This window comes from Parasteatoda tepidariorum, chromosome 8 (assembly GCF_982258835.1).
Source record: "Parasteatoda tepidariorum strain Cologne lab strain chromosome 8, Ptep-v5.0, whole genome shotgun sequence".
NCBI lineage: Eukaryota > Metazoa > Arthropoda > Arachnida > Araneae > Theridiidae > Parasteatoda > Parasteatoda tepidariorum.
Window position 1 is genome coordinate 32,965,538 of NC_141762.1, and position 26,071 is coordinate 32,991,608.

At 27.1% G+C, this 26,071-nt stretch overlaps 1 protein-coding gene across 1 annotated transcript in view; it reads left to right on the forward strand.

The window, feature by feature from the left end:
* Positions 1-3,210: 3,210 nt before the first annotated feature.
* The window catches only part of LOC107452697 (CDK5 and ABL1 enzyme substrate 2), a 31,373-nt gene continuing 8,512 nt past the window's right edge, over positions 3,211-26,071 (forward strand). The window contains exons 1-9 of the mRNA XM_043046473.3: positions 3,211-3,747; positions 17,342-17,448; positions 17,536-17,635; positions 19,113-19,190; positions 20,488-20,617; positions 22,839-23,025; positions 24,516-24,643; positions 24,924-25,030; positions 26,015-26,051. Of these exons, the coding sequence (XP_042902407.1) occupies positions 3,425-3,747; positions 17,342-17,448; positions 17,536-17,635; positions 19,113-19,190; positions 20,488-20,617; positions 22,839-23,025; positions 24,516-24,643; positions 24,924-25,030; positions 26,015-26,051 (1,197 nt within the window). The 5' untranslated portion in view covers positions 3,211-3,424. The remainder of the gene's footprint in view (positions 3,748-17,341; positions 17,449-17,535; positions 17,636-19,112; positions 19,191-20,487; positions 20,618-22,838; positions 23,026-24,515; positions 24,644-24,923; positions 25,031-26,014; positions 26,052-26,071) is intronic.

A 26,071-nucleotide genomic window follows, 5' to 3' on the forward strand; every position in this document is an offset into this window, starting at 1 on the left:
GATAGTCTTCTCAACCATCTGCAACTTCAATCACCTGTACGATGTAGTTAAATTTTTATAGGATTTTTGATTGCAGCAACGCAACAAGTTTTTTAAAAAGTTGAGAATGCCGATTTTTTTTCCAAGTATGTCATTTTTTCTATTGGCATATTCTTACGAAAGTTTATAATTCGATAATATCTAAAAAAAATCGTCGAAGCTTTTTTTCTTTTTAAATTTATTTTCATCTATATTTTTGTTTCAATTGTTCCATTTGAATTTAGCAGCAATATTTCATCTATAGTGTAAGATTTATTTTGAAAGAAATATATTACTATCAAATGAATAATAAATTAAATTTGAAACAATAGCAGTTTCCCAACCTTTAGAATAAAAATTGAGTAGATGATTTTTTAAGCGTATAAGAAAGCATTAGATTAAACATAATAATACAAACCTTAATTATTTAAAAAATTTGGGGCACCAGCTTTGTATTGCGCCGATTTTCAGGAAAATTAATTAATGAGAATTTTGAAAGTTTAGAATTATATTACATCCGTCAACAGTTATATGTATTACATCAGTAATTATCGAACATCTTTGATTTTTTTTTTTTTTTTTTTTTTATCATAATCGTCGTTAAACAGCAGACCCAATTTTGAATTTACGACTACGAATGTTCAACTTTGTAGCCTTGTGATTTTTAACCAATCCAGCAGACCAGGGTACTCCTGGATCAAGTTTAAATGAAAAATTTGCCTTCTTAGAGAACTTTTTCATGGAACTAACCCGCATTTGCGTTACATGAAGAGGAAAAACCACGATAAGCTTCCGTGGTTAGCATGACGAGAAGGAATTTCTAATCCGTCTACTAATGAGGATATTTTACGTCAGCGCTGCGGTCGGTGCGAGCTGGGTCATCGTTGGGATTCGAACCTGGTTCATCGGAAGGCGAGCGATTTTAGTTTTTATTTATTTATTTATTTGTTCAAAAAAAATACATAGTTGAACATGGCTTTTAATTTTAATCTTTGTATGTGCAAAAGCAGGCCTAACGAAGCATATTTATTAGATAAAACCCGATTGTTCTGTTAACAGACAATGGATTCACCAAAATGTTTCGTTGAAAATATTGCCTTTTTGTACAGGTTTTTCCTTCACTAGATTTTTGTAACAGTTCTAAAAATGAAGTCCAAACTGTACGCACATTTTAAGACACAAGTTAATATTTAAGCGAAGAAAAATCAAAATCATTATCAATCACAATTGAGAAAGATGGGAATAAAAACAAACAAGCCTTATTCTTCGCGGAAAAAATTGAGAGAGGGTTAAAACCTTACAGTGGTCTGCCCGGTTGTGGTGTATAAAGAGTGGTTATTACAAACCACCTTTAATTACGCTTTTCCAAGCAAACTTCGACTACAGTGCTTGGAAAATTGTAATTTAAAGTAAAATTTTTCCAGGCGGAATTTACTGCGAACAGATCAGCCTAGATTTGATAAGGTTTTAATGAATCACAAATTTGTAGAACAAATGAATTTGCAAATGTCCGAATCAATAAAAGAACGAATTAATGAATCTGCGACTGAATAAATCGGTAAATAGTGAAGCTGATCGTCATGAAGCCAATTAGTAAATCAGTAAATGGGGAATCAATTTATAAATAATTAAAAAGTTAACAAGTTAATTTACCTTCATACAAAGCTAGTCAACGACCAGTTTTCTCTCTAAAATTAAATTTTTGAAATGTTTTTAAAAGGTTATAGTTTAAAGTATTAAAAACTGAAAGATATTGTAAAATAGTTTCATTTTTGGTATATGTCGGAAAAGGAATAAAAAAATGCAATTTTTGTCCTAAACCTAATTGGAAAAAAAAGAAGAGAATAGTAATTTCTTTTTCAATTCGCATAGAAATATTAAGTTACTGAAAACATGATAAGTAAGTTGTTATTGTCAAAGCTGAGATTCTGAAACTTATAAAAACATTTAAAAACTCATTAGCCTATCTTTTTTTTTGAATTATTTATTTCCATTTTCTTGCTTTTATAACTATTTTACAATATCTTTCACTGCTTAATATTTGAAATCATTACACTTAAAAATGATCGATAAAATTATCAAATTTTATCGATATATATATATATATATATATATATATATATATATATATATATATATATATATATATATATATATATATATATATATATATATATATATATATATATATATATATATATATATATATATATAAAAGTTACTTTAATCCATAAACTTGCACACAAAATATAAAGAGTGGGTTGCTGGATTTAATTAAATAATTAACGTTAATTTAAGAATTTATGTGATATTTTTAATTAAATTTCAGTTTGAAAGCTTCTGAAACGGAATTCTTTCTGAAAATGAACAAAGTCAAAACTGTTATTAAATAATTTATCAATATCAATGTAAAGGTAAAGAAATTTACAAGAAGACCTATATAAATAAGTATTAAAAATGAATGAAGTTTTCTTCCCCCTGTTTTACGAAACTTTAAACGCATCTTTCTCAAGTTTTTTTTTTTTTTTTTTTTTTTTTTTCAAATCGGCGCCAAATATTGATTCTCACATTCTACTCAAGCAATTTATTAATATTTTCGAAGAAAAACATTCCTTCGGCCATATTAGTAAAGATATGTGATCATACATAAAGTATAAGAAAGGAAATCGTTTTATCTAGTTTCCGGGTTCTTCCATCGTTGCCACAATTTTTATATTTTTGACCAATTCGAAAGCATTTTGGTCACCTAGAGTTCGAATTTATTTTAATTATGATATATATAAACACATATATGTATATATCTAATTGTTTTTTTGTTTTTTTTCTTCTTTTCTTTTTGTCCTTTTTGTATTTATCTATTATGCTATATATATATATATATATATATATTGCAAAGTTAGTTTCTTATTCAAAATATTTTGATGAACAAATATTACACAACATCAAATAGAAGGAAATCGAATTTAACCACAAACCACTATAAGTTCGCATTACGAATAAAAAAATATAAAATTTAAAAAAAATAATAATAATGCAATAAAAAAAATATCTATTGAAACATATTTCGAGGTTACATTCAACCCTCATTTTATTTTTCTTTACTTTCTCCTTTCTCTCTTGCATTTATTTTTGAATCTTGAATAATGCTGCGATGAATTTCGAATTATTTTTATCTCTTTCCCCTTTTTGCAGAAAATACTACCGTTACTTGAAAAGGAAAGCCAACCTTTAGGAATCATAAATCATCAATAACGCATATATCCATCGATAGATGGCGCGGCAAGTCTAATAACTGTAAAATTGACTTCGCCTGCCCTGGAACTATTTCTTCGACTGCAGATTTTCACTTTCTGTCATTCTTCCACAGCTATTCAGGTAAGCTACGGAAGTGAAATTTTAAGCATTGATGCGTGAGTGTGTTATGAGCACTATTAGCAAAAGGCAAAAATCTCGTCGCCGATTAGCTGCATACAGCTTTTTGTCAAACATCTCTTTAGATGGCACGCATCGTGACACTAAAATAGGAATTTATAATTTGAGCTTGCAAACTGATTTCCTAAAATACAGCTCAGAATCACCGAAAAGTATCAATTCCGGTAGTCAGAATAGTGCCAAGAAACACGTTTCTGTGAAAACTGATCCTCAAAATGACCGGCTTAATCGGATTGCAATTAGCGAAGAGAAATTGCAAGCTTACGGACCACAAAGTTCTACTAGTCCCAGAGAAAGGTAATATTTTGTTGTATAAGTTTAAATAAATCTAGTTCGATCAATAATTTCTGATAAGATACCTTCCTTATTCATAATGATTAACATTTGTTTACAATTAATAACGATGTAAATATTAATCTTTTGTTATTTGTTAACTTTTCTGCATCAATGCTAAGTTCAATGAATGATATAGCAATTTGATTTGTTTACATATTTTGTATTAATATCTCGAAATCTATCTTCTCTTTCTAAACGATTGCACTTTTATTAAAAAAATTTCCAATGGAACAATGTTCTACAAATTTAAAAATGTAGAATGTGTAAAATATTGTCTTTATTTATTTATATTATTTGTGGTTTTTGTTTTGTTAAAAATAAATGATTGTTTGAAAATTGTCTTATCATACTAAACAATTATTCTTTGTTCCAAAAAAAAGTTTTTTTTTTTTTTTATATTAAAAAAAATTTATAACATATATTTTATGTTAACTTATTTAATTGTTATTTAAGTATTTGACTAACATTTAGCAAATAATTGATAAATTGCTTAGAAATGTTGTGAAAAGATATACAATTTTACAACTCTTTCAAATATGTATTTTTGTTTTAATTCTGATAACTATTTTTTTTTTCTCTTTAAGTAGTTTTTTTTATCATTAAATTCTTTCTTATCATTGAGTCTCAGTAAAAGTGATATTTACTTAAGAAACTTTTTGCATAATTATTTTTTATATAAAACCAGTTAAATCAATATTTTCAAATAATTTATCTTCCTTATTATGAGGGGATTAACCTTTGTTTATTAACAAAAGCCATGTAAACATTGGTCTGTTCTGAAGATTTTGTTGTTTATAATAGCCATGGTCTATAAAAGTTAAATTCAATATTTATCAATAGTTTGAAATGTTTCCTTTTCCTTGTTATAAAAATGTTTTATTTATTTTTTTATGGTAGATTTATTTACACAATCAATGCCATAATTTTTAGTTTTTATAGTGTCGACTTAAATTGTTAACCAAGTTTTCTACAAAAAATAAGTTTTACATTGTTACTATTGATAAATTGTAATCCAACAATATTGTGAAGAAAAAAAAATTTGTGTTTCACTAAATTGTGAAATTTATTTTGATTTTTTTTAAATGATGCTTTGATCAGTTTACCTTTAAGTGTACTAAAATTAAGTTTTATTTAGGAAATTTTGGATAGCTTTCTGTTATAAATATTTTTATTTATAATTATACATTTTTTTTTTTTTCATACTTGTAATGCTTCTCAAAGTTTCGCATCCTCAAAGCTGTATGTAGGTTTTACGGACCTCTTCTAAGTAAAAGAGATCTAATTTTCATAATTTGTAGAATTTTTGAAAACCCTTCATTCAAAATTGTGTTTTTATAAACAAATAATGTAAAGAAATTCTCAAAAATTTTAAAAGCATAATTAACCTGGAAATATAAGTTGCTTGTGGACCAGAACTAGTTAACTAGTGGACCAGGATATCAAGTTTCACCATACTAAGTGTGATAAACAAAGGGTTTGAAAACACTTTATTTCTGTAAGGAATTTTAACAGGTTCCATTATCCTTGCCTTCCATTCAAAGCCTGTGAGGTCTCTTTCTGTCAAGTATTGTAATAGAACAGTAAAATTACTTTGACGGTAAAAACTTTGTTCGCAGCATAATTAAAATGATGCAAAGTTAATATGTTATTAGCATTCATTCTCAAGTTGGCAATATGTGAATGATAAAAACAGTGCAGGTTAGAAATATGAAAAGACTATTGTTCCTAATTCATTCTGATTTCATTATTCATGTGTTGTCTTTTGAATGTATGTTTGTAACATGTAACCATTATCAAGCAAATGAAAATTTTATTCACAAGTATATTTTTTGCTATTTCTTAAGGATTCTAGTATATTAACCTTCCATTTTAAAACTTCTTCTCTCGTTCTTATTGTACTCGGAATCCTTAACTGCTGCTGGCATCACGGTTTTAATGTTCCATTTCGTTGCAGCTTACTAAAATTTACTGAGAGTAAGGTTTAAAGTAAGATTAGGGTTCCCACGGGTCAGGGAGAACAGGGAAGACCTGGAATTGTCAGGGAATTTTATTTCAACTCCAAAAATCAGGGAATGGTCAGGGTAAGTTGCAATTTTTTTACAAGAACCTAGAAATTTCCTTTATTATACCTGGAAAAAAAAAACAGTCTTAAAATTGTCAGTAACAGTACTCAGTTGTTGAGATTTGAGTTAAATAATTCTAACATCTATTGCAATTATTTATTGTAAAAATTTCACATTTTGGACAAACTGAAATGCTTCCTTCCTCATATAATGATATTTATTTTACATGGGAAATCTAATACTTGTCATTACAAATAAAAGAATCAAAATTTTCTGATGAAAAATTTCGTAGTATACATAAAATATGGTATTAATTTTCATTGAAATTTACCTGATATACCTGGAAAAGTCAGGGAATTTTTTTTTCTCAAATTGAGTGGGAACCCTGTAATTTTTTTTTTTTTTTCTAAACTCTCTTAACTAAATCAACTGCTCAAATAATTGTAAAAAATGGTAAAGTGCAAAAAAAAAAAAATAATAATAATTTTTTTATCATAGATGAAACAGAATATAATTTGAAATAGTTACAACATAAAGATATATTAACCAGTTATTACTATACTTGTAAAAATAATGCTTTCAAAATGAATATTTTTAAGTGGAATTTATGTCACTCGCTTAGAAAATTAGAATATTGCTTTGTTTAGTTAAGATTTCTTTTAATTGAGATTTTTTTCTTTTAATAGAATAAGCAAAAAAAAAGTGTATGTTAACATTCTGATAAATTTTATTGTATTAAATAAATAATTGGGAAAAAATGATTTTTGGTCTCTTAGGAAACTATTGTAAAGCAATTTAGAAATTATAAATGCAATTAGTTTTTTCTTTTAATGACATATTTTATAAAAGTTTTGGCTACAGGAAAGTTAATTTGTCTATAATCCTCTACAAATTATATAAGACGTGTATTTATATAATTTCTCAAGTAAGACTCTTCATATTTTTAGTAATTTAATTTAAAATATCTGTAAACTTATTTGTGAAACCGAACTATCAGATAAACAGAGAACTATAGAAGCAAACTGCCAAATCTACAAAGTCAAATGAAGAAGCTATTAAATATTTTGTTTGTTTGCAATAGGAATCATATTTATTTTTTCATAATTTAAGCGATCTGCATTTTAGTTTATTGTAGATGTGTAAATTTATTTGTAAAGCAAAACGACCAGCTAAACAAAGAACTATAATTTTTATAGTTAAACCAGACCATCAAATAACAACAAATAAACCAACGCACGTATGTTTGTTTATTTGTCCTCGTTAACAGAATCCGATTTTTCTTAAATGGAAAAGTAATATCGCTATGTTGTCATTCATTCGAATGTTTGAAGAGGAAGTTTTTTCTAAAGATAAGTAGAATTTATTAATGATGTGTGTTATTTCATATATTTATTGACTTTTTCGCAGAACTGCGTCAAAACTAATACACATTTTGGGACGTTGACAGAATATTAATTTACTGAATTAGTATACACCAATCCTCGCTTATTCAAGAAAATAAATTACTTGGGCTTTTTTTTTTCTACCGGACTATGTAGATAAATTACGTGTTATAATTAAGTTTTGCTACAATACTTTTAACTTGTCGAATCAAGTATGTATAGTTTTCTGTTAAATTGACATTAAGTTTTCCCTTAATATTTTATTGATGAATCTTAAGAAAACAGTCAATTAATAAAAAGACCTAGGCCATTTTTAACAAAGATTTTTGACTGAACATTAAATACACATAAAAGTGGAGAAACTAGATGCGACCTAGGCAAACTATGTAGCTATCTAAGGCTAAAGAGGGTAGGAAATTTGATTAATTTAAAAATTTATCAATTCGTTAGTACATAAATTTCAAATTAAAATTACGCGAATTTCTGTCTAGTAAATATTAAAACTTTGTCATGTATAGTTTGTCAGATTTCTTTAAACTGTGCGTGTTCTTTAAAATGCAGCTTTCGAGTATTTAGCGATTCCTTGGCATGTAGCCGAAATTTTACTAGATTAGTTTGATCCACTGCCTGTTCACTCCGCTCGCCAACCCCGTAATTGATTCTAATTCATCATTATTTATTTCTTAAACGTCAATATTCTCCAAAAAAGCCGAACATCTTTAATTCAAACTATACAATTATTGTAGCTTCATGTAAAAACATTTTGTTAATCATTCATAATATAATAGACGATTGACTAGATTTGAAAAATAATCCATTGCCAAATTAAGTAAGGAACGGTTTTGGGGATATTTCCGTATCGTGACTAGTGACAGAGTAATCGCCAAGTCTTCGCAACTTCCGGGCAGCAGCCCACGATAAACTAAAAAATCATCTCAGAAAGGGACCAACTCGAAAGGTTATAACTCGTAGCCAACCTTTGCAATCATCTACATGTTTTTTTTAAAATAAAAATTTTCAAATTCTATTTTGCACCTTGGCAATTGTAGTTAGCGCGACAGATCACGATGCGGAAATATCCCCACGGTTTTTATCATTATTTATTAAGTTTTTTTCTTTCTTTCCATGACTATTAAGACTATGAATGTAAAGATTTGTATCTAACAACATGTAATCTCTCTCTTTCTCCTTTCCTTTTAGTGAAACTACTCAAGCGCAAACTTATAAAATAAAAATAATAAAAATCTTGTGACGGAAAAATAAATTTTCTACAACAATAGATAAATAGTCAATATTTAAAGCAGAAAAAAAGCTAACAAAAATCACAAAAAGCTCTTAAATTTGTAATTGCTTTCAAACAAATAGGAATTTCAAAAAAAAAAAAACTCTTGAACATTTTAATACAAAATGGTCCGAATCAGCAGTTAAATATCAATTCTGTCGTTGCATTTCAGTAAACAATAGATGGATCATCGGGATTTTTTTCTACTAGCCTAACAGCTCAAGAATTGCTCAACATTCATGAATTAATAATCAAATCGTAATTTTTTTTTTTATTCCATCGAACTCCTTGTACATTTTTCTATATGCTATCATAATTTCTAGTTCTCAGTTACAAATTACAGTTACTAAGTTTTTAAGTTACAAATTTTGTGTAGCAAAACAAAATGTAAAAAGTTAGAGAGAAATCGCTAAAACAGCACTTTATTACATTAACTTTTTAAAAAATTTAAATTTCATAGAAAGTCGCCGTGCAAAATTCATGAACCCTTTCAGCATGCCAAATTTCAACACAGTAGTTCCATTTCTCCTAGCAAGTTTAGCAGTTGATAGTTCTCAAACAAATTACGGAATGTTAAATTTTTTTGTTCCATCATATTCCCTATACACTTTTCTACACATCTTAGTTATTTCGTGTTTCTAAGCGTTATAACAGGGTGCGTAGCGGTTTTAAAAAGTGCCTAAAGGTGCTTATTTTTGATTTACGGTTTTTAAAAGCCCTTAAAGGTGCTTTTTTTTTATTCGTGGTTTGTAAAAAGTGCTTAATTTTCTATCTTTCAAATTTTTTTCTTTGCCGTGTCAATTGCTGTTCTCAATTACAAAAAATGAACGATTCTCACAATTTTTTCTGCAATATTTATCAGAAACTATATATTTTATCATTATTATGTAAAGTTCTTGAAAATGTTTTTGAATTTTATTGATTTTATGTTTATAAATTAAGAACTTTAAAAGATAGGAAAAATTTTTTATTAGTGAACAGATCCTAATTATGATTATTATTATTTTTTTTTTTTGGAAAGTGATTAAAAATATTTTTTAAGTACTTAAAAGGTGCTTATTTTTTGTTGAAAAATCTGGCTACGCACCCTATATAACCCTTACGATTTTATAATATCGAGAGAAAATCTTACACAGCTGCCGAAAGAAAAAAGTGTATAACGTTTTCCAAACTAATTTTAAAGAAAAAAATTTAAGATGTGGAATCACTAATTCAACGTACCCCCCTCCCCCAAAAAAATTAATCTTTAGACCTTCCCCCACCCTCAGAAAATTTTCTATAATTAAGACATGTTCAAAGCAAACGTGGTTAAGATTTAAATTAAAAAGATAATTTTGTGTTGAAAAGTTTAAAACCTAAATTTAGTAATATTTTTAAAGAAGATAAAGTACGTATACTCTCAGGTGTGTTTTAATTCGAAAATACTCTTGTGTATTGTAGATTTAAAATGCATATAGTTTACTTATTATATACATATAGTAATTATGTTATCCATTGATGAAAAAACTGAATCCGCTGAACCTTGATTGAGTATGTAATAACGTTTGTTTTTGTGCACTCGGTTTCCGTGTCATTAAACTATTAATTATTGCATGATTTTTAATTATGATTAAAATCACGATTTAAATCGAATTATTTTTGTTAAAAAAAAATCATTGATTTAAACAAATTGATTTTTTAAAAATAAATCCTGTCGAAAAACTGTTTTTATAAATATATTTCTTGAGTCTTGTGATTCTTTTAAAAGTTTGATTTCATTGATAATAAAGATTTAATCCAAAGAAACAGTGAAAAGGTAAATTATTATATTTCAAAATAGACTAATAAATAAATAGAATTAGAGAAATCGAATTAGAATAACTTTAGACTGGTACTAATAAATAGAATTAGAGGAATCGAATTAGAAAACGTTAGACTGGTAAATTATAATTTTCAATTCGCTGTATGTAAAATAATTTGCTGTTAATGATAATTGTCATAATGACAATTGTCATTTGCTGTTAATGATAATTGTCATTGGGCTCTTCTCAAAATTTTTCCAGTCCACTCTTTTGCACATGAAAGTAAATTGGTATAATTGAAATATGTTCATTGCTAGTAATAAACATAATTCAATTATACCTCTTCCGTTTTTCGTTTATTTGAATACTTAATACTTTGTGCTTTTAAAACATATTAAATATGCAGTTATTCTTTACCAATATTAAATAAATACTTTATCTGCCCAGAGAATCTTACAATATTTTTCTTTATTTAATATATTCTGATCTAAATTAATTCACTCTTGATTGTGTATCTAATTTATAAATAACTGTCATTTTATTTATTCAGTGATTAATTTGTAATAATTAAATAATAATCTTTGAAACATTTTAGTTAGAAATAATAAATTATTTTAGCTATATTGTTTTTAATTAATATTAAGTTTTGTTTCTACATTTTATCAGATGAAATGGCTGATAAATATTAATAAATCTAATTTATTTAAATAAATCAATTTTTTTTCTTCAAAAAATCTGAAAGAGTCAAGTATGCAGTCCGATTAAGAAAGCCATAAACTATAATTTCGAGCTTATTCTTCAAAAACTGTTAAGCCTGAATCATTTGAGAAAAACAAAAACAATATTGTCACTAATTTGCTAAAATAAAGAAACATAATATAAAATATGTCATTAACATAATTACGTTTTATTGAAATATGTCCAGATGAGGAAGTTTCCAGAATTTGAAAAGATCTTGGACTGTGAGTTCCCCTGTTTATCAAAAAAAAAAGAATATTCTTTAAGGTGTTAAAGTGACATATTTTTCTTCAAAACTCCTCATTGTTTATTATTAAGAGTCCTCATTGATAAAAAGTTTCCAGAATTTGAAAATATTCCGTGGAATATTATTTCACCATTTTATCAAGAGAGGATGTAAAGAATATTCCTTGCCTGTGAAAGTGACATATTTTTCACGATTATCTTCAAGAATCTTCATTGTTAATTGAGCTCAATTTGAAACTCAACAACGCAAGAATTTCTACGTACCAAGCCAACACTTGAACTATTATATCAGACTTAAATAAAGACTGATAACTCTAAAGTATCCAAATCCAAAACTAAGCTTTTAATTCCTCTTGACGGTTTGTACTTAAAATATAAATTTGAAATTTATGATGGTTTAGAATTAATTTACTTATTTTATATATATATATATACAGTCGAACCCCGCTATAGTGAACCTGGGATATAGTGAACACTCGGATGTAGTGAACTTTTTTAGCGGTCCCGTCCGTATTCCTATTTAAATAATGTTATTTTTAACGCTTATAGTGAACAGCTTAGAAGTTAGAAACTCGGTTATAGTGGACTCAAATTTCATTTCTTTAAATATCTTTTTCAGTCCTCCATCTTTAAACTTGTAGGTGTTGGGACTGAAAATGAATGCATTCCCATAAAATGTGTCATATTACTCTCCTTTATGCTTATCACTTCTAACTATACTGTAATAAATGTCAAACAGATCATTTATCTTATACTCCCCCCTCCCTGACAAGCTTCGCTATATCTCTTTTCCCCAAGCTTGCTCTACAACTAGTTAACTTGGCCACCTGCTGAATTTTTGGAATTTTCTTATCTGTTCAAACCATATTCTTTACAAATCACCCCTTGACAATCAAGAAGGGGAACAATTTAACTCATTCTACAGATGCTCTCTTCATATTCTTACATTATCTATTTGAGACAAGATTTTTATTTCAAAAGCAGTGAAAATGGCAAATTCTCTAAAGAGAACAGCGTTTTCGATAGAGGACAAAGTTAAAATTGTAAAGCGTATTGATGATGGAACCAATCAATCGACACTGTGTAAGGAATTTTGTTTGTCAAAATCTACAGTTTCAAACATTTGGAAAAATCGAAGTGCAATTCTTGCGGCATACGACAAAAACATGGTTTCATCGAAAAAACTGCGTGGAGCTCTAAGAGAAAACGTAGGAGATGCTTTGTTAAGATGGTTTGAAATCTTGTTCAAAATGTAAAAATCTTGCATTCTTTGCACATTGTAGATAAGAAAATTGATGAACTCAATTTAAAATCAAATTGTGTTCAATCAAAAATCACAAATTTTTTTCATTAAAAGTGAAAATAAAACTAATATTTAGCGACGTAATTACTTTTTCCATCAATTTTTGCTTTATTATCTGTTAATTAGTTAATAATTTTTTAAATAACTTATGCAAAATTGCAAAGCCAATTTTCAATCATTCAACTGTCTTATGCAAAAAATATTCTTCAAAAAATTTGGATATAGTGAACCGTCGGTTATAGTGGACACATTACTGAGTCCGCAGACGGTTCACTATAGCGGGGTTCGACTGTATATATATATATATATATATATATATATATATATATATATATATATATAAATATATAATTGTTTTAACATTACATAATATAATGTTAAAACAATTATATATTATATATATATATATATATATATATATATATATATATATATATATATATATATATATATATATATATATATATATATATTCGCAACTATTATTTGTCTTTCGAAATTCTAATTATTATTATAAAAATAGTTTTTAAATTAATATCCTAAAAAGTCTTTAGAAGTCAAATTAAAAAAATCTTGTCGCATCCTGCAGTATAAATCTTCGAGGCGAAAATTATTTTTAAAACTTGTCAATTAATATTATTCGTCAAAGGTAAGATTGAAGAAGGAAAAACAATATATTATTATTAGATTATTTTTTTTTTAATAACGAGCAAAAAAAAAAAAATCCGTTCCAATGTGCACTTGAACGACCATTCCGTAATCTTAGTTTTCCTGAGATTCCATGAAAATGCTCGGAATTGCAGGAAAATAGTCGAACAGTTACTAAAAACTCGTAGAATCATTAAATGTCGGAAAGAAAGATAATTTTTGCAGCCTAGAAATCTCCGGGTCAAAGAGTGATTACATAAAAACTCGATTCGAGCGTTGCGTGTAGAAATATATCGGTATTAAAAAAAAAAAAATAAATAAAAAAAAAATTAAAAAAACTGGAGAAATCGAATAATAATAACTATAATAATAACAGTGGAAGACATAGGGATTTTAAAAACCGCGTGTAAATTCGCAACATTTCTTTGTCATGAACTTTCAAGTATACCGCCTTGAGAGAGAGGCAATTTTTTGAAAAGAATTCTGTTGGGGAACAAAAAAATAAACATGTTTCAAAAAATTTTGCAGAAAAGAAAACCACAATTTTTTGTTCCCAAATGAAAAATCTTTTCAAGAGAACTCCGTTACATTCCGCAAAAATGTCGCCACTATTTATCTTTTTTTTTCTTCTTTTTTTTTTGTAAAAATATTTTTTTAAACAAAATTGTGTTTAAAACTTGGAATTTTTTTTTTTTTTAAATTAAAGTTTTAAAAAACGTTAAAAAAATTTTTTTTATGTATAGTAAAAAATATTTTTTCCCTTAAGAAAAAGTTGTAGAAACTTCAAATATAGGTACAATAACATGTTCAAAACTTTTTTTTCCCCCTTTTAAAAAAATTTACGTTGAAAAAAACATACATACATACATATATTTCACATATAAGTACGCATAATTTACTCTGATTTCTTTTAATTTTGACTACACAGCTATATTATTAAACTAAAGAACAATAGATCTGTTGTTATGTGACTTAAAAATTACATTCACTGTAGCTCTCGAAAGCTTAATTTTTTCCTACTGCCCTAATCCAAAAAAAGTGCGCTCTGTTTTGCATTTAAAAAAATAATGCTAAGGAATGTAAAACAAATTGATGCTGAAACGTTTCAAATATTTTTAACATAACAATTTTCTGATGTTAGAATCGAACAAAAATTTTGGTTTCCATTGTCTTTAGGGGGTCTAATAAGTAAAGAAGTATGTATTACCACATATATCACCCAAGAGTGACCTTAATACGCATGAGTACAATATTTTTAGAATTATTTTGTCATCCGAACATTTTTTAAATAAGAAAATAAAATAAGAGTGCTTAATGAATAGGGAATCTTATGCCAACTTTAAAAGGTTATGATCAATTTTTTACTCTCCTTTGAAATGAACTCATTTGTCGACGGGTTACTTTTTTTGTCCCCTTTTCTTCTCCTTTCTTTTTTTCTTTTTCTTTTTTAACGACATTATTGTCTGGAAAAAGTTAGATGCTATAATGAGCAGACGATAATGAGTTATCTCTAATGTAAATCATTCACGCTTATAATGTCTTTGCCAGAAATGATGCTGTTCCGTCTAAAATCAGTGATGCAATAAAAAGTAATTAAAGTTAACGAGAAACTACTTTTTTACTGTATTTAATTTTTCTTGCAACATTGCATGGATTAAGAAAAAAATTCACTCGAAGTAATTAAATCCAAGGGGAAAAAAATGGTCACTAAGTTAGTTATAAAAAGAAAAAGTTGACCCTGGCGTTATTTACTGGTCAAAAAAATCATTACCGTTTAGTACAATATTAATATATAATAGGGTATTGTATATATATTAATATATACAACGTATAAAAATATATAATTATATATTAATATATATTGTATATATTAAAATATAATAGGGTATAACTATTGTATTGTGTTGTTATGATAATAGAAGTTTTAAAAAAAAGTAGTTTAAAAAATGTTATGTAATGACCGCCCTTAACGTATATATTTTTTTAATTGGCCTAAAAATGAAGTTAAAAAAGGGTTCTGCGTAAAAGAAAAGGTCGAATGAAAATCATTAAGTGAACAGTTTTCTTTCCTGGTGGGGCTCGAAAGCTAGCATTTCCCTTGCAAACGCGTTTAATCTTCAACTTCAAGTTAACTGGTTTTAGATGATTTCAATCCCTCCCTTGCTCTGCGTTCTTTGAAAAGATGTTAAAAGTTTTATAAAAAAAAATACAAAAGTTTTCGATCATTTTATGGTAAATAATTTTTAAGAATTATATTTCGAAGTTAAAAGATCCAAATTCGTGACAAAAAAAAAGAAAAAGAAGTAAAGTGAATACAGAATATCATGACTGCTCTATTTAATTAATAAGAGTAATATATACCTTTTGAATCATTAAGATTACATTTTAGTGTGAAAAAATCTGATGGTCTTTAATAAAATCTCGCCTTTCATAAAAAAAAAATTATGTGTTTAGAGTTTTAATTAAATTTTTTGCATAGATAAAAAAAGCCCTAAGATTATAAGTCTTTAAACAACGAAAGTAAAAGCGAAGAAAAATATGACACTCAGAAAAACTGTTTGCAGATTAAATTAGTTTGAAAGAAAAAAATACGTACTACTAGGCAATTATCAACTACTTTCTTTATTTTATTTAATAGTAAATTAATGCATGATTTTATTAATATTATATACTTTAGTAGAATTAAGTAGTATGTACGCCTTAAAATTTTGCTGATTTGAATTTCGTTTTGACTTCTAAATACAGCTTTCAGTTTGGATTCCGGTTAAAATTTATAATAACATGCAAACGGTAGATTACGGGGCTTCGTGCTGCGAGTTAAATTATTAAATTACGTTTACCGTAATGAAGTGGGAAAAAATAAAACAATAAGTCATTAGGTATAAATACTATTCGTAATTTCTTTACAATAACTCTCCAATACTGTAATCGACCAAAACTTTTGAAAAGAAAAGAAAAAAACATTGAATACTACAATGCTTTAAATAATTTTTCTTCCATCAGCTTGGATGGGTCTCTCAAATTTTGCTTATAGTATTTGACGACGGAGCAGCCAAGAATACCGGTAATAATTTTCCTTTTTTAAAAGTTTCTGAAAATTGAAAAATGTTTTCGAATGTCAAATTTTAGCTAATTTTTTAAACCCCGAACCCTCTGAAATCGGCCAAAAAGCAACTCAGCGTTTCCTCACATGATTGTGATTCTTAGCGTAGTATCTGCAATAACAAATAAAAATCTCCATTTAAATGTCCGTTTGGCAAGCTTCCGTGAAAGAAATTATTTTTATTAAAATACATATTTGATAAATTTAAACTGTTTAAGTATGAATTTGAATCTTAAGATTTAACTGGAAAGCCATCAACCATTTATTTTTTTGTTTTCTGGAAATGAAAAGGCAATACAAAATCATCCGTTTTTTTTTTCTTTTTTTCTTCTGCTTAGGTCAGTCTCCTTTTGACAAACAACTACATGACTTGTCAGCAAACGTTGACATATTGTTTATTTTTTTCCCCTTCCTCTTTAATTTTTTTATTTGTAATTCTAATGGATTTCTAATTCGCAGTGATCTAAATTCAATTCGATATATTGCTTAAATTCATAAAATATTAATTGTTCTTATGAAACCTTTTTGAACTCTTAAAAGCAGCATTAGATCACCATTGGAGAATTAACATGGGAATTAGTGACAGATCTGGGTATAATACAATTATAAATAATTATTCCTTTGGCTGATTCATTTAGAGATTAATGTTAACTCAGATGTTCAATTTATAGCAATTTTATATTATTGCTAAAGTCTATTATGTCCAATTCTATTATGTTTACTACATGATATTGTTTAAATTCCGATAATTTAAACTTATGTGGCAATTTTGTTCTAGTAAACTAAATTGTTTTCTTTCTTTTTTCAAATCAATGTTACATTGGTTAACAAATAATATTTTAAAAAATACTTTTATTAATGATTTCATTTTCAATTTGAATGAAATTAAATCTATTAAAAGTAAACGATAGTTTAAAAGTAATTCAGAAACATCTTATCAATGTTTTATATTTGATAAAAAATTAAATTCTGAACTTAATAAGTTGCAATCTTAACTTTTATTTTTTAGAGTCCACAGTTTTGTTTCTGAGACGAAATCCAAATTCTTGAACACTAAAAGAAAGCCTGTTCTTCATGAACGATCTCAAGTTCAATACAATAGCGTTGAAAGTTTAGGTAATTATTATTCAAATTGTATTAAAATGTTAATTAATATTTTTGTAAAAAAATTCGATCTTATGTAATGTTTTTAAATTCTTAAAGGTCTATGCAGTAGACATACATCTTCAACTTTGTCTGATGGATCTTGTTCTGGTCTAGAAGTGAGATTTTATAAATCTCTTAGAAATGTTCAAGATGACAGGTAATATATGCATGATTTATGTTATCTTTCCCAGAAATAAAACTACATTGTTTATGATGAATGTGCAGAGATTGATTGGGCATACTCATAAACAATGTTTATGATGTGGCAATTGTCTTAAGCGGTTTTCTTTTTCTTTATAAACAGCAAATTATGTAAACTAAATTTGATTTGATTGTTACTGCCTCTCTAAAGTTACGTTAATGAGCTGTTAGGGATGGTCTGGAAGTCATTTCAAGACATTATCTGAAGATCAGAAGTAAATACCGGTGCATATGCACAGTATATTTTCATATTTCTGACCAGAGAACAGATAGTGGTAGTAATCACTCAGTTTTTTCACCAATCTTTAACCACTCAACCATGTCAATATTTTAGAGTAGATTCCAAACAACTAAATTAGGATTGGAGAAAGTGAAATATGAATCAACAGACAGGGACTCAAATCCTGACCAAGCCACAGAAGGCTAAGACTAACAACCATACATTTTATCTCTAAGGCAATGTTACTAACATTACATTTTATATCTAAGGCAACCATACTGATGAGGTTGATTACATGTTATGTGATCTAGAATAGATGGGTTTTTTTATCATAAAAAAAGTCCTATATGTTGTAATCATTCTACTAATTGATTACAGTATTTTCCATACATTAGGTACAGTAGTGATTGTACTAGTTAGTACAGTGTTTTCCAATGCAATAAAGCCAAAATGCAGTTTTCTTTTTTGCAACAGAAACTTATGGCATGAAAAATTGGATTATATAGTAGACTAAGGAAATTCTTTATAAGAATTTAGAATATAAGTAAAGGTGAAGGCTTATAAATATATTTTTGCCCAAGGCTTCTAATATTCCAGACATGCCTTGCATATTCATCTGGAAAACATTAATTCATTAAGATGCGCTTAAATCCTTGTAGAGCCACTACAAATCTGACAATTAAAAGAGACGTATACATAATGCCCTGTTCCTATTAGTTTTGCCTTCCTTTTTTTTACATTATACAGTGTTCAACTTTTCTATTTACTCTTGACATACAAAAAAAAAAAAAAAAAAAAATCAATTTGCTCTACTAAAAGAGTATTGGCAAAATATTGTAATTAGTACTTCTGTCTCTTTTAAAGAGTTGCTTTTATTTATATTTTTAACTAGTTTTTTAAAAAATGTTAAGACTTCCGTATGGTGATCTGCGGCAGAATAATCGCCTAGCCTTGGCAACAGTCTGCGAGTAACTAAAAAAAATCACAGAAGTGGACCAACTCTAAAAGCATAACTTGTAGCCATCCCTGGGCAAACTTCTACATGTTTTTTCAAAGAAATTTGCAAATTGAAATTGAAAGCAATTGAAAGGGCAAAAATAGCTTTTACAACAACTATAATTCTAAGTAAAACTTTATCACTTTTGTAAAAAATATTCGAGTTCATTTATATAATTGAATGCAATTAATTAAAGTTTTTTTATTTTCATTGCAGAGTTGTTCTATTATCATCGAATAAAGTTCCTTACCTTATTTTTTCTTGCCTGCCATATGTTCGACAAGCCAATTCTAGGTAATTAATAATTTCAGTCCATTAAATATTTTATTCTGATCCATTCTAATTGATGAATGTACAAAGGTTGGTAAAATAATAAATACTGTTATTGCTTTTTTTATTTTTATCCTTGCAATATGATTTTTTATATCTTTATTTCAAAGTCCATTCTAGTTTCCAAAAAAAATTCTTTTTGCTAAATATTTTTTTACATTGAAAAAAATAAAATTGACAATATTTATTATTATTTTAGAATTGACTTGAAATTGTCTCAATTATTTCAGTTCACTGAGTTATTTATTTTTTTTTTTTCAAAAAAAGAAATGATTTTGTAGAAGAGTAAAGTAATTATTACTCTTAACATATAAAAATTTTATGCTTTTTTTTTAAAAAAGAAATAATTTTAATTTCATTTAACTAATGTCTGTATTTACAGACTTGATGATTTTGATACAATAAGGAAAGTATGACGCAGGAAATATTTTCTTAAGTTGAAGCTATTCATAATAATAATAATTATTAATAAAATAAAGAACTGTGAAATATTACTGTTTTAATTTGTTAAACATTGTCTATGCTTTTTTTTATCCACCTTAATACTCAATCTGGATTGAAATTACATCTAGATTTAGTATTATCTAATTCTATAAAATAATGAAAGAGTGCCAAAACTTTAGTTAATGAAAAATTCCCAGAATGATTCTTCAGTCTAGTTATTTTCTTTTTTCCATTTTTTTGTTTATATTTTACTTCTCTGTCGTGATTTTATAACTGCTTATGAAAATTTGTAATGCATACAACTATAATGGAACTGTTAGTTGACCCTATTGTAAAATTGTATAAGAATAGTGTCTTAATTCATACTGAATTCCTCTGGACAATATTGTGAAGAAGACAAATGTCTCTGTAAGTACAAATTATTCTCCTAAAGATTAAAATTTCCGTTTTGAATCATCAGTTTCAGGATAATTTATTTCCTTAAAAAACCAAGATTTTTCTGATGTATCTAGTACATTATTTTTAACATTAGTACATTTTTTACATATTAGTACATATCTAGACATACATTATTTTTATATTAAAATAATGTGGAAAAACTTCAGTTTGTAAAATTTATTTTTTAATACAGGACCTAAATTTAATTTTTATTTAAAATTTTACATAGTATTTTGATTTGCATAATTGCTAATTATTTCTTTAGGGTGGCATTACTGAGTTATTGTTATCATTTAAATTTATCAATTGTATTTCAAATAATCTACAATTGTAACTATGATAAATTTCAAAGTGCTTAGTGTTAACTTATTTTCTACAGAGCTGATAACAAACAAGAAAATATCCGTCGGCGCCAGGCCTCTGGAAATCGACCCCTATCTGCAATAAATGATGAGGCAGATCCATTAAATTTATTAGCAGCCTTGGGGTACCGTCTCTATGATGGACAAGTAAGTCATTGCTTAATTTGAAATATAATTATTTTATGATATCTCACTTTCATAAGTATTATAAATTAACACTTAAATTAAATGAATTGTTGATAATTTGACATTTTTCTAATTTCTCACTTTTTATTACTGTAATTATCCTCAAATAAAGTTTCAATGACATTTTTTTCACAAAAGAATAATTTTAACTATCACTGTTTTCATCTAAATTGAAGGCGTTGGGCTCATGTAATGATAAGGTACATTTTTAAAAAGTTTTTATTTATTACTTTTAATCCTTAAGTAAAATATTTAATAATCTAACTAGTTTAATGATGAAAAGACATAACAATGCAGTAAATTCTAACAGCATACTTACTGGCATTATCTTTTATAAAAAAATTATACTTTTATATGCATCATTTTATGTTTTTATGAAATTGAGTATTTGCTTTCTCAGTCATAAAATCATATTGGTATTATATAAAACTCAGTCACTCAACAGCCCATAAAGAGCCAAGGATTACTATGCATATCTCAGTTTTCTTGTGCTCTGGGATGCAGGAGCAAGTTTTTCGGTTTGGTAGTCAGCCAAATGCGGAACCACCTGTGTTTAGCCCCCAAGCATGTTTGTTACACATTTTATCAACCCACTGAAGGGATGAAAGGCTGAGTTAACCTTGCCCGGCCCGAGGATCGAACCCAGGACCTGTGGCACGAAAGTGTGAAGCCCTACCACTTGGCCACCGGGTGTCTTGATATTATACACCTCTTCTAAAATGATTTTTTCCCTTTAAACTACATTAAATTTTTACAACACTATTCTTTGTAATATATACATATTAGTTTTAATTTTGAATGGGCATACAAGAGAAAAGTGCATTTTTTCAACTTAATGCAAGACTGAAAATTAACAGTAATTCAAGACCACCAAAAATTCTACTAAAACCATCTATATTATGTAAAACGCTAATACGTATGTATCAATAAAACCGATGATATTTCTTTTCTCCTGTTGGCAACAGTTTTAATTTTTAATTGATAGGCTTCGGTGTGCAAGAGCACGTAATGAGCATCATTTGTCTAATCGGGTGAATTCTCACCGAATTATCAAAAAAATTCTCACAAAATTAACTTCATCGAAGCCAATGCTTTACATCCGGCGTTCAGTACTATTTCATATTGTTTTACAACACATGGTTTTAGCCCTCTGGTGGGAAAGACTTTAAAACAAAACTTACAACAGTTACTTTTCTCAACAACTGAAATTTAGAATAGTGTGATTAAGAAAAATATGCGAACTGTTTTCAATTTCAAATTAATATTGAAATGCACAGGTTTAGAATTTTCTACAGTGAAAAGTTTTCGGAACTTCAGTGTTCAAAAAAGTATACAAAAGCTAGACGTTAAGAGCGTATCCAATGAGCGAGCATCGGATTGCGAAGCAATCCGAAATGAACTGTGAAAGCAGTTCCGGGGGTTGGCGAGCAGGGGGCAAAGCCTCCTAGTCATAAAGTAAATTATCAAAAATCTCAATCCCAACAATTGATCTGAAAGAATGGTATGCCGTTTTCGATTTTCATTTTGATTTCCAGTTTTTGTCACAAAATAGCATATTTCATCAGAATTGAGAATATTACACTTTCTCTGCACTATAGTTTTTCATTCAAAATCACTTAACTTTTTTTAAAAAAAATCTAATAAATATAAATGGGCAAGTGGAGATGTGCAAATTAATAATATCTTTTAGTAACTGCTTTTTGGTTTAGTGATTTAATTTTCTTGCTTTTTAAAAAAAGTTCTTTCAGTGAAAGTTTAAAACTTTTTTTTGATGGAAAGAGTTCATCTATCAGAAAATTAACTTTTCAGATTCTTCCATTTTATATATTAGCTGTGCTTTTGTGAAATAGTTTTTATTAAATTTTTGCATTTGAACTTATCATAAATTGTGGCAACAAAAAATTATACCAAGGTTTAAATTCATTCATGTTTTAATCAACACTTATTAATAAAAAATCAAAATTTCTTTACTTGCTACCTTACAATTGCATCTCTATTATCATTGAACAAAAAATTTCTGTAACATTCACCGATTTTTTTAAACTATGACTATAAAGCCCAAAATAAAAATTAAGTTAATCATACAGAAGAAATTTTATTTGAAAGAATTTTTCAATACATATTTTTTAAGAAAAATAATCTGCAGGACATGCAATTATATTGTTTCTTTTATTTTGTACAGGAAGTTTCATATAGTGGCCTTCTTTCATCATTTCAAAGCAACGCACAAGTCAAATATAAAATCCGTGACACTGATCATTTATCTATTCCTTGCCCTCATATGAGTCGTTGTCATTCCTTTGATCCAGCTATCTCTAATGTACATTATTCCAAGATGTCTAGTTCTCCTCCTTGTGGCTTTGACAGAGGTAAATATCTTTTGATTAAAAATTACATGGCCTTTAAAGACCAAGAAATCTGTAAAATTATTTTAAAGAATGGCATTAGTTGTTAATATTGTTTAAAAACAGAAGAAAATATAATCAAGAATGATTTTTTTGTGTTTTCGCAAGTGAACGTATACCAAAACACTTATTAAGTTAGATGGACAAAAATATACACTCATGGACAAAAAATTAGCTCACCAAGAAGGATTCGTCAAGATTAAACGAAATTTTACATTTGTAATGACTACTTTGATGTAAGTAAAATGATTAGAAAATCAAAGATTATCGTTTTTCTTTGATTTTCTAATCATTTACTTATATCAAAGTAGTCATTACATACGTAAAATTTCGTTTCATTTTGACGAATCCTTCTTGGTGCGCTAATTTTTTTTGTCTATGATTGTATAATTCTTACTTGTTAATTTTATATTGTTGTATTGAAGGGCATCAGAAACAAATTAATGCAAAATCAATTGCCCCTTTATCTACTTAAGATGTATCATTGCTTTGAATTCACAACAATATTTATGTTTTCAGACAAATTATTTCTGGCTTTTGTGTCTACCCTTAAGCATCAGATTATGTTAATCTATGACTTTTGTGATAAAAGAATCAATAATATGTTATCTGCAAATTTTATTAACTAATTAGTTTAATTTTAATTGAAATTATTAAGAGTTAATTATTATTAGTTGTTAGTAGAATTCATTAGTTGAAGTCATTTTTATTTATTAAAACCTATGTAAAATAATTCAAATTTTCAAAGTCTAATAAATATGCAATGAATGCATTATCTGCACAATTTAAAGTTTAGACAAATTTCTACATTTTACTTAAAATTAGAAATATCCAGCATCTGGTATGCTTTTAGAAAATAATAAATCCTTCTACTTTAAATAGCTATGTGCTGGAACATCTCATTGTGGTGGAGAGATTTAAGGCTCCCATTTTTTGCATCAACAGTTTTCATGTCTTTTTTATAATGCTAAATTATTTTTTACTTAATTATTTAGGGACTAAGAGACCTTCATTACCATCCCCCACCTGTAGGTACATTTAAAAGGGGTACAGATGAGGGTGCAGAGTTGTACTGAAAGAAGCAAAATATTATTATTTGTTAGCATTATTAAGCTAAGAAAGCAAATAATAAATCTTGATAACTTTTATCATCATAAGAAATTTTATGTTGCTAAAGTTTGATTTGAAACATCCTTACACTTTTGATTTTTTTATATTTAATCGTGCGAATGTACAGAAAATAAACTTTCACTAAGGTCTTTTAAAATATAAGACTCATCACAGTCTATAAGTTTGGGCACCCTAATGTTAATTTTAAAGTGTCAAAATGCAAAAAAAATTTTTTTTCATATTATAATTATTTAATTTCTAATTTTCTCAATACAATTAAATATTTTTTTAATAAAAATCATAAGTTTTTTTTTATTACCTAATTTTAATTTTTTTCTCCGAAGCTATGGATTGGTCTGAATCAAAATTTTGTCACCATACTTGTCTTGTAACATACACACCAAATTTATTAGATGATCCTGAACTTGTGACGGGGAAGCACAGTACTGTTCTCACCTTTTCATCTTACATAGTAAGTCAATACCCTATATTTTGCTAAGCTTATTAGTTATTAGGTAATTCAACTTTATATTGTATAATACTGGAATCTAAATGTAACAATAAATTTAGGGTTACAGTTTTAAAAGGTCGATAAATATTCTCATTGCAGAGTTATGTAATTTCTAATTTTGCTTTCACTTGATCATATTAGTCTTCTTTTTTTTTAGAAAAACGGTTCTAACTATGTTGGATCACTGCTGCTTGTTTTTGATTCCTCCCTCTTTTAATAAACATTCTTTTAATATTTTCAGTCATCAATCATTGATTATGTTAAACCATCTGATCTCAAAAAAGAATTGAATGAAAAATTTAAAGAAAGATTTCCCCAGATACACCTTACTTTAAGTAAATTAAGAAGGTTAGTACTTTTATCATAATATGTAAATAAATATAATTATTTTGTATTGTAAATATTTAAATCATGTGTAATGTTCTTCAAGAACATATTTTAATTTTAACATGGCAAAATTTATCTTAATTTATAAAATAAGCTATCATAATTTCTAACAAAATAGTAGCAAGTTGAAAAACAAAACTATGGGACAATAATTAATAGTACAATAATTTGAAAATTAGAATTTGTTGTTTAGATTTTGAAAATATGCATTGTTAGGACTCAGGACTTCTAGATTTCTGGGTCCCTATTCAAAATGTGAATTTTATACCTCTTTATCCATCTATTAATATGCACATTAATAAGAAGAATGCATACAAAGCTAAAAAAAAAAATTTGAACTATTAAGGCTTTTCATTAAAACTGATGAAGGAAAAGCAAAGAGTAATTTGGTACTAAGCAAAAAGTAATTAGGTGCTCAGAATTGTTTTAATTTCATTTTCAGCTAATAATGAAGAAGTAAAAGAATTTTCTGTAGTTTTATTTAAAACTTGGTTATAATTTTGCATGTGTAAGTCTTCTGGCGTGATATTTTTCATGCTGAAGAATTACATGTCCCTTTACGATTTTCAGCATATGTGATGCACATAAATCGAATCACTATACATTATCGAATTAAGTCTTAACACACTACAGTAGAGTGAAGTCACATTTGATTTTACTTATCCCCAAAAAATGCTTTGTAAATTTGAAGAAATTTAAGAGCAAGATAATATTAAATATCGGTAAAAATGAACATTAGTTTTAAATTTCAAAATTATTATAAAATTAATCTTTCCATAGTTATTTTAAGATATAGATTTTGCTATTTGGAAAAGTGTACATGTAAAAAAAAAATACTGTTTGGCAGAATTGTTTTGTACAAATTTGCTTAAAAGTTTTTAAAAAAAATTTATGTTTTTACTTATAATTTGATTAAATCTTAATGCTTTTATATTTTCTTCTTAGCTTGAAACGAGAAATGTTAAAAATTACACATCATGAAGTAAGTATTTATGTTTTATT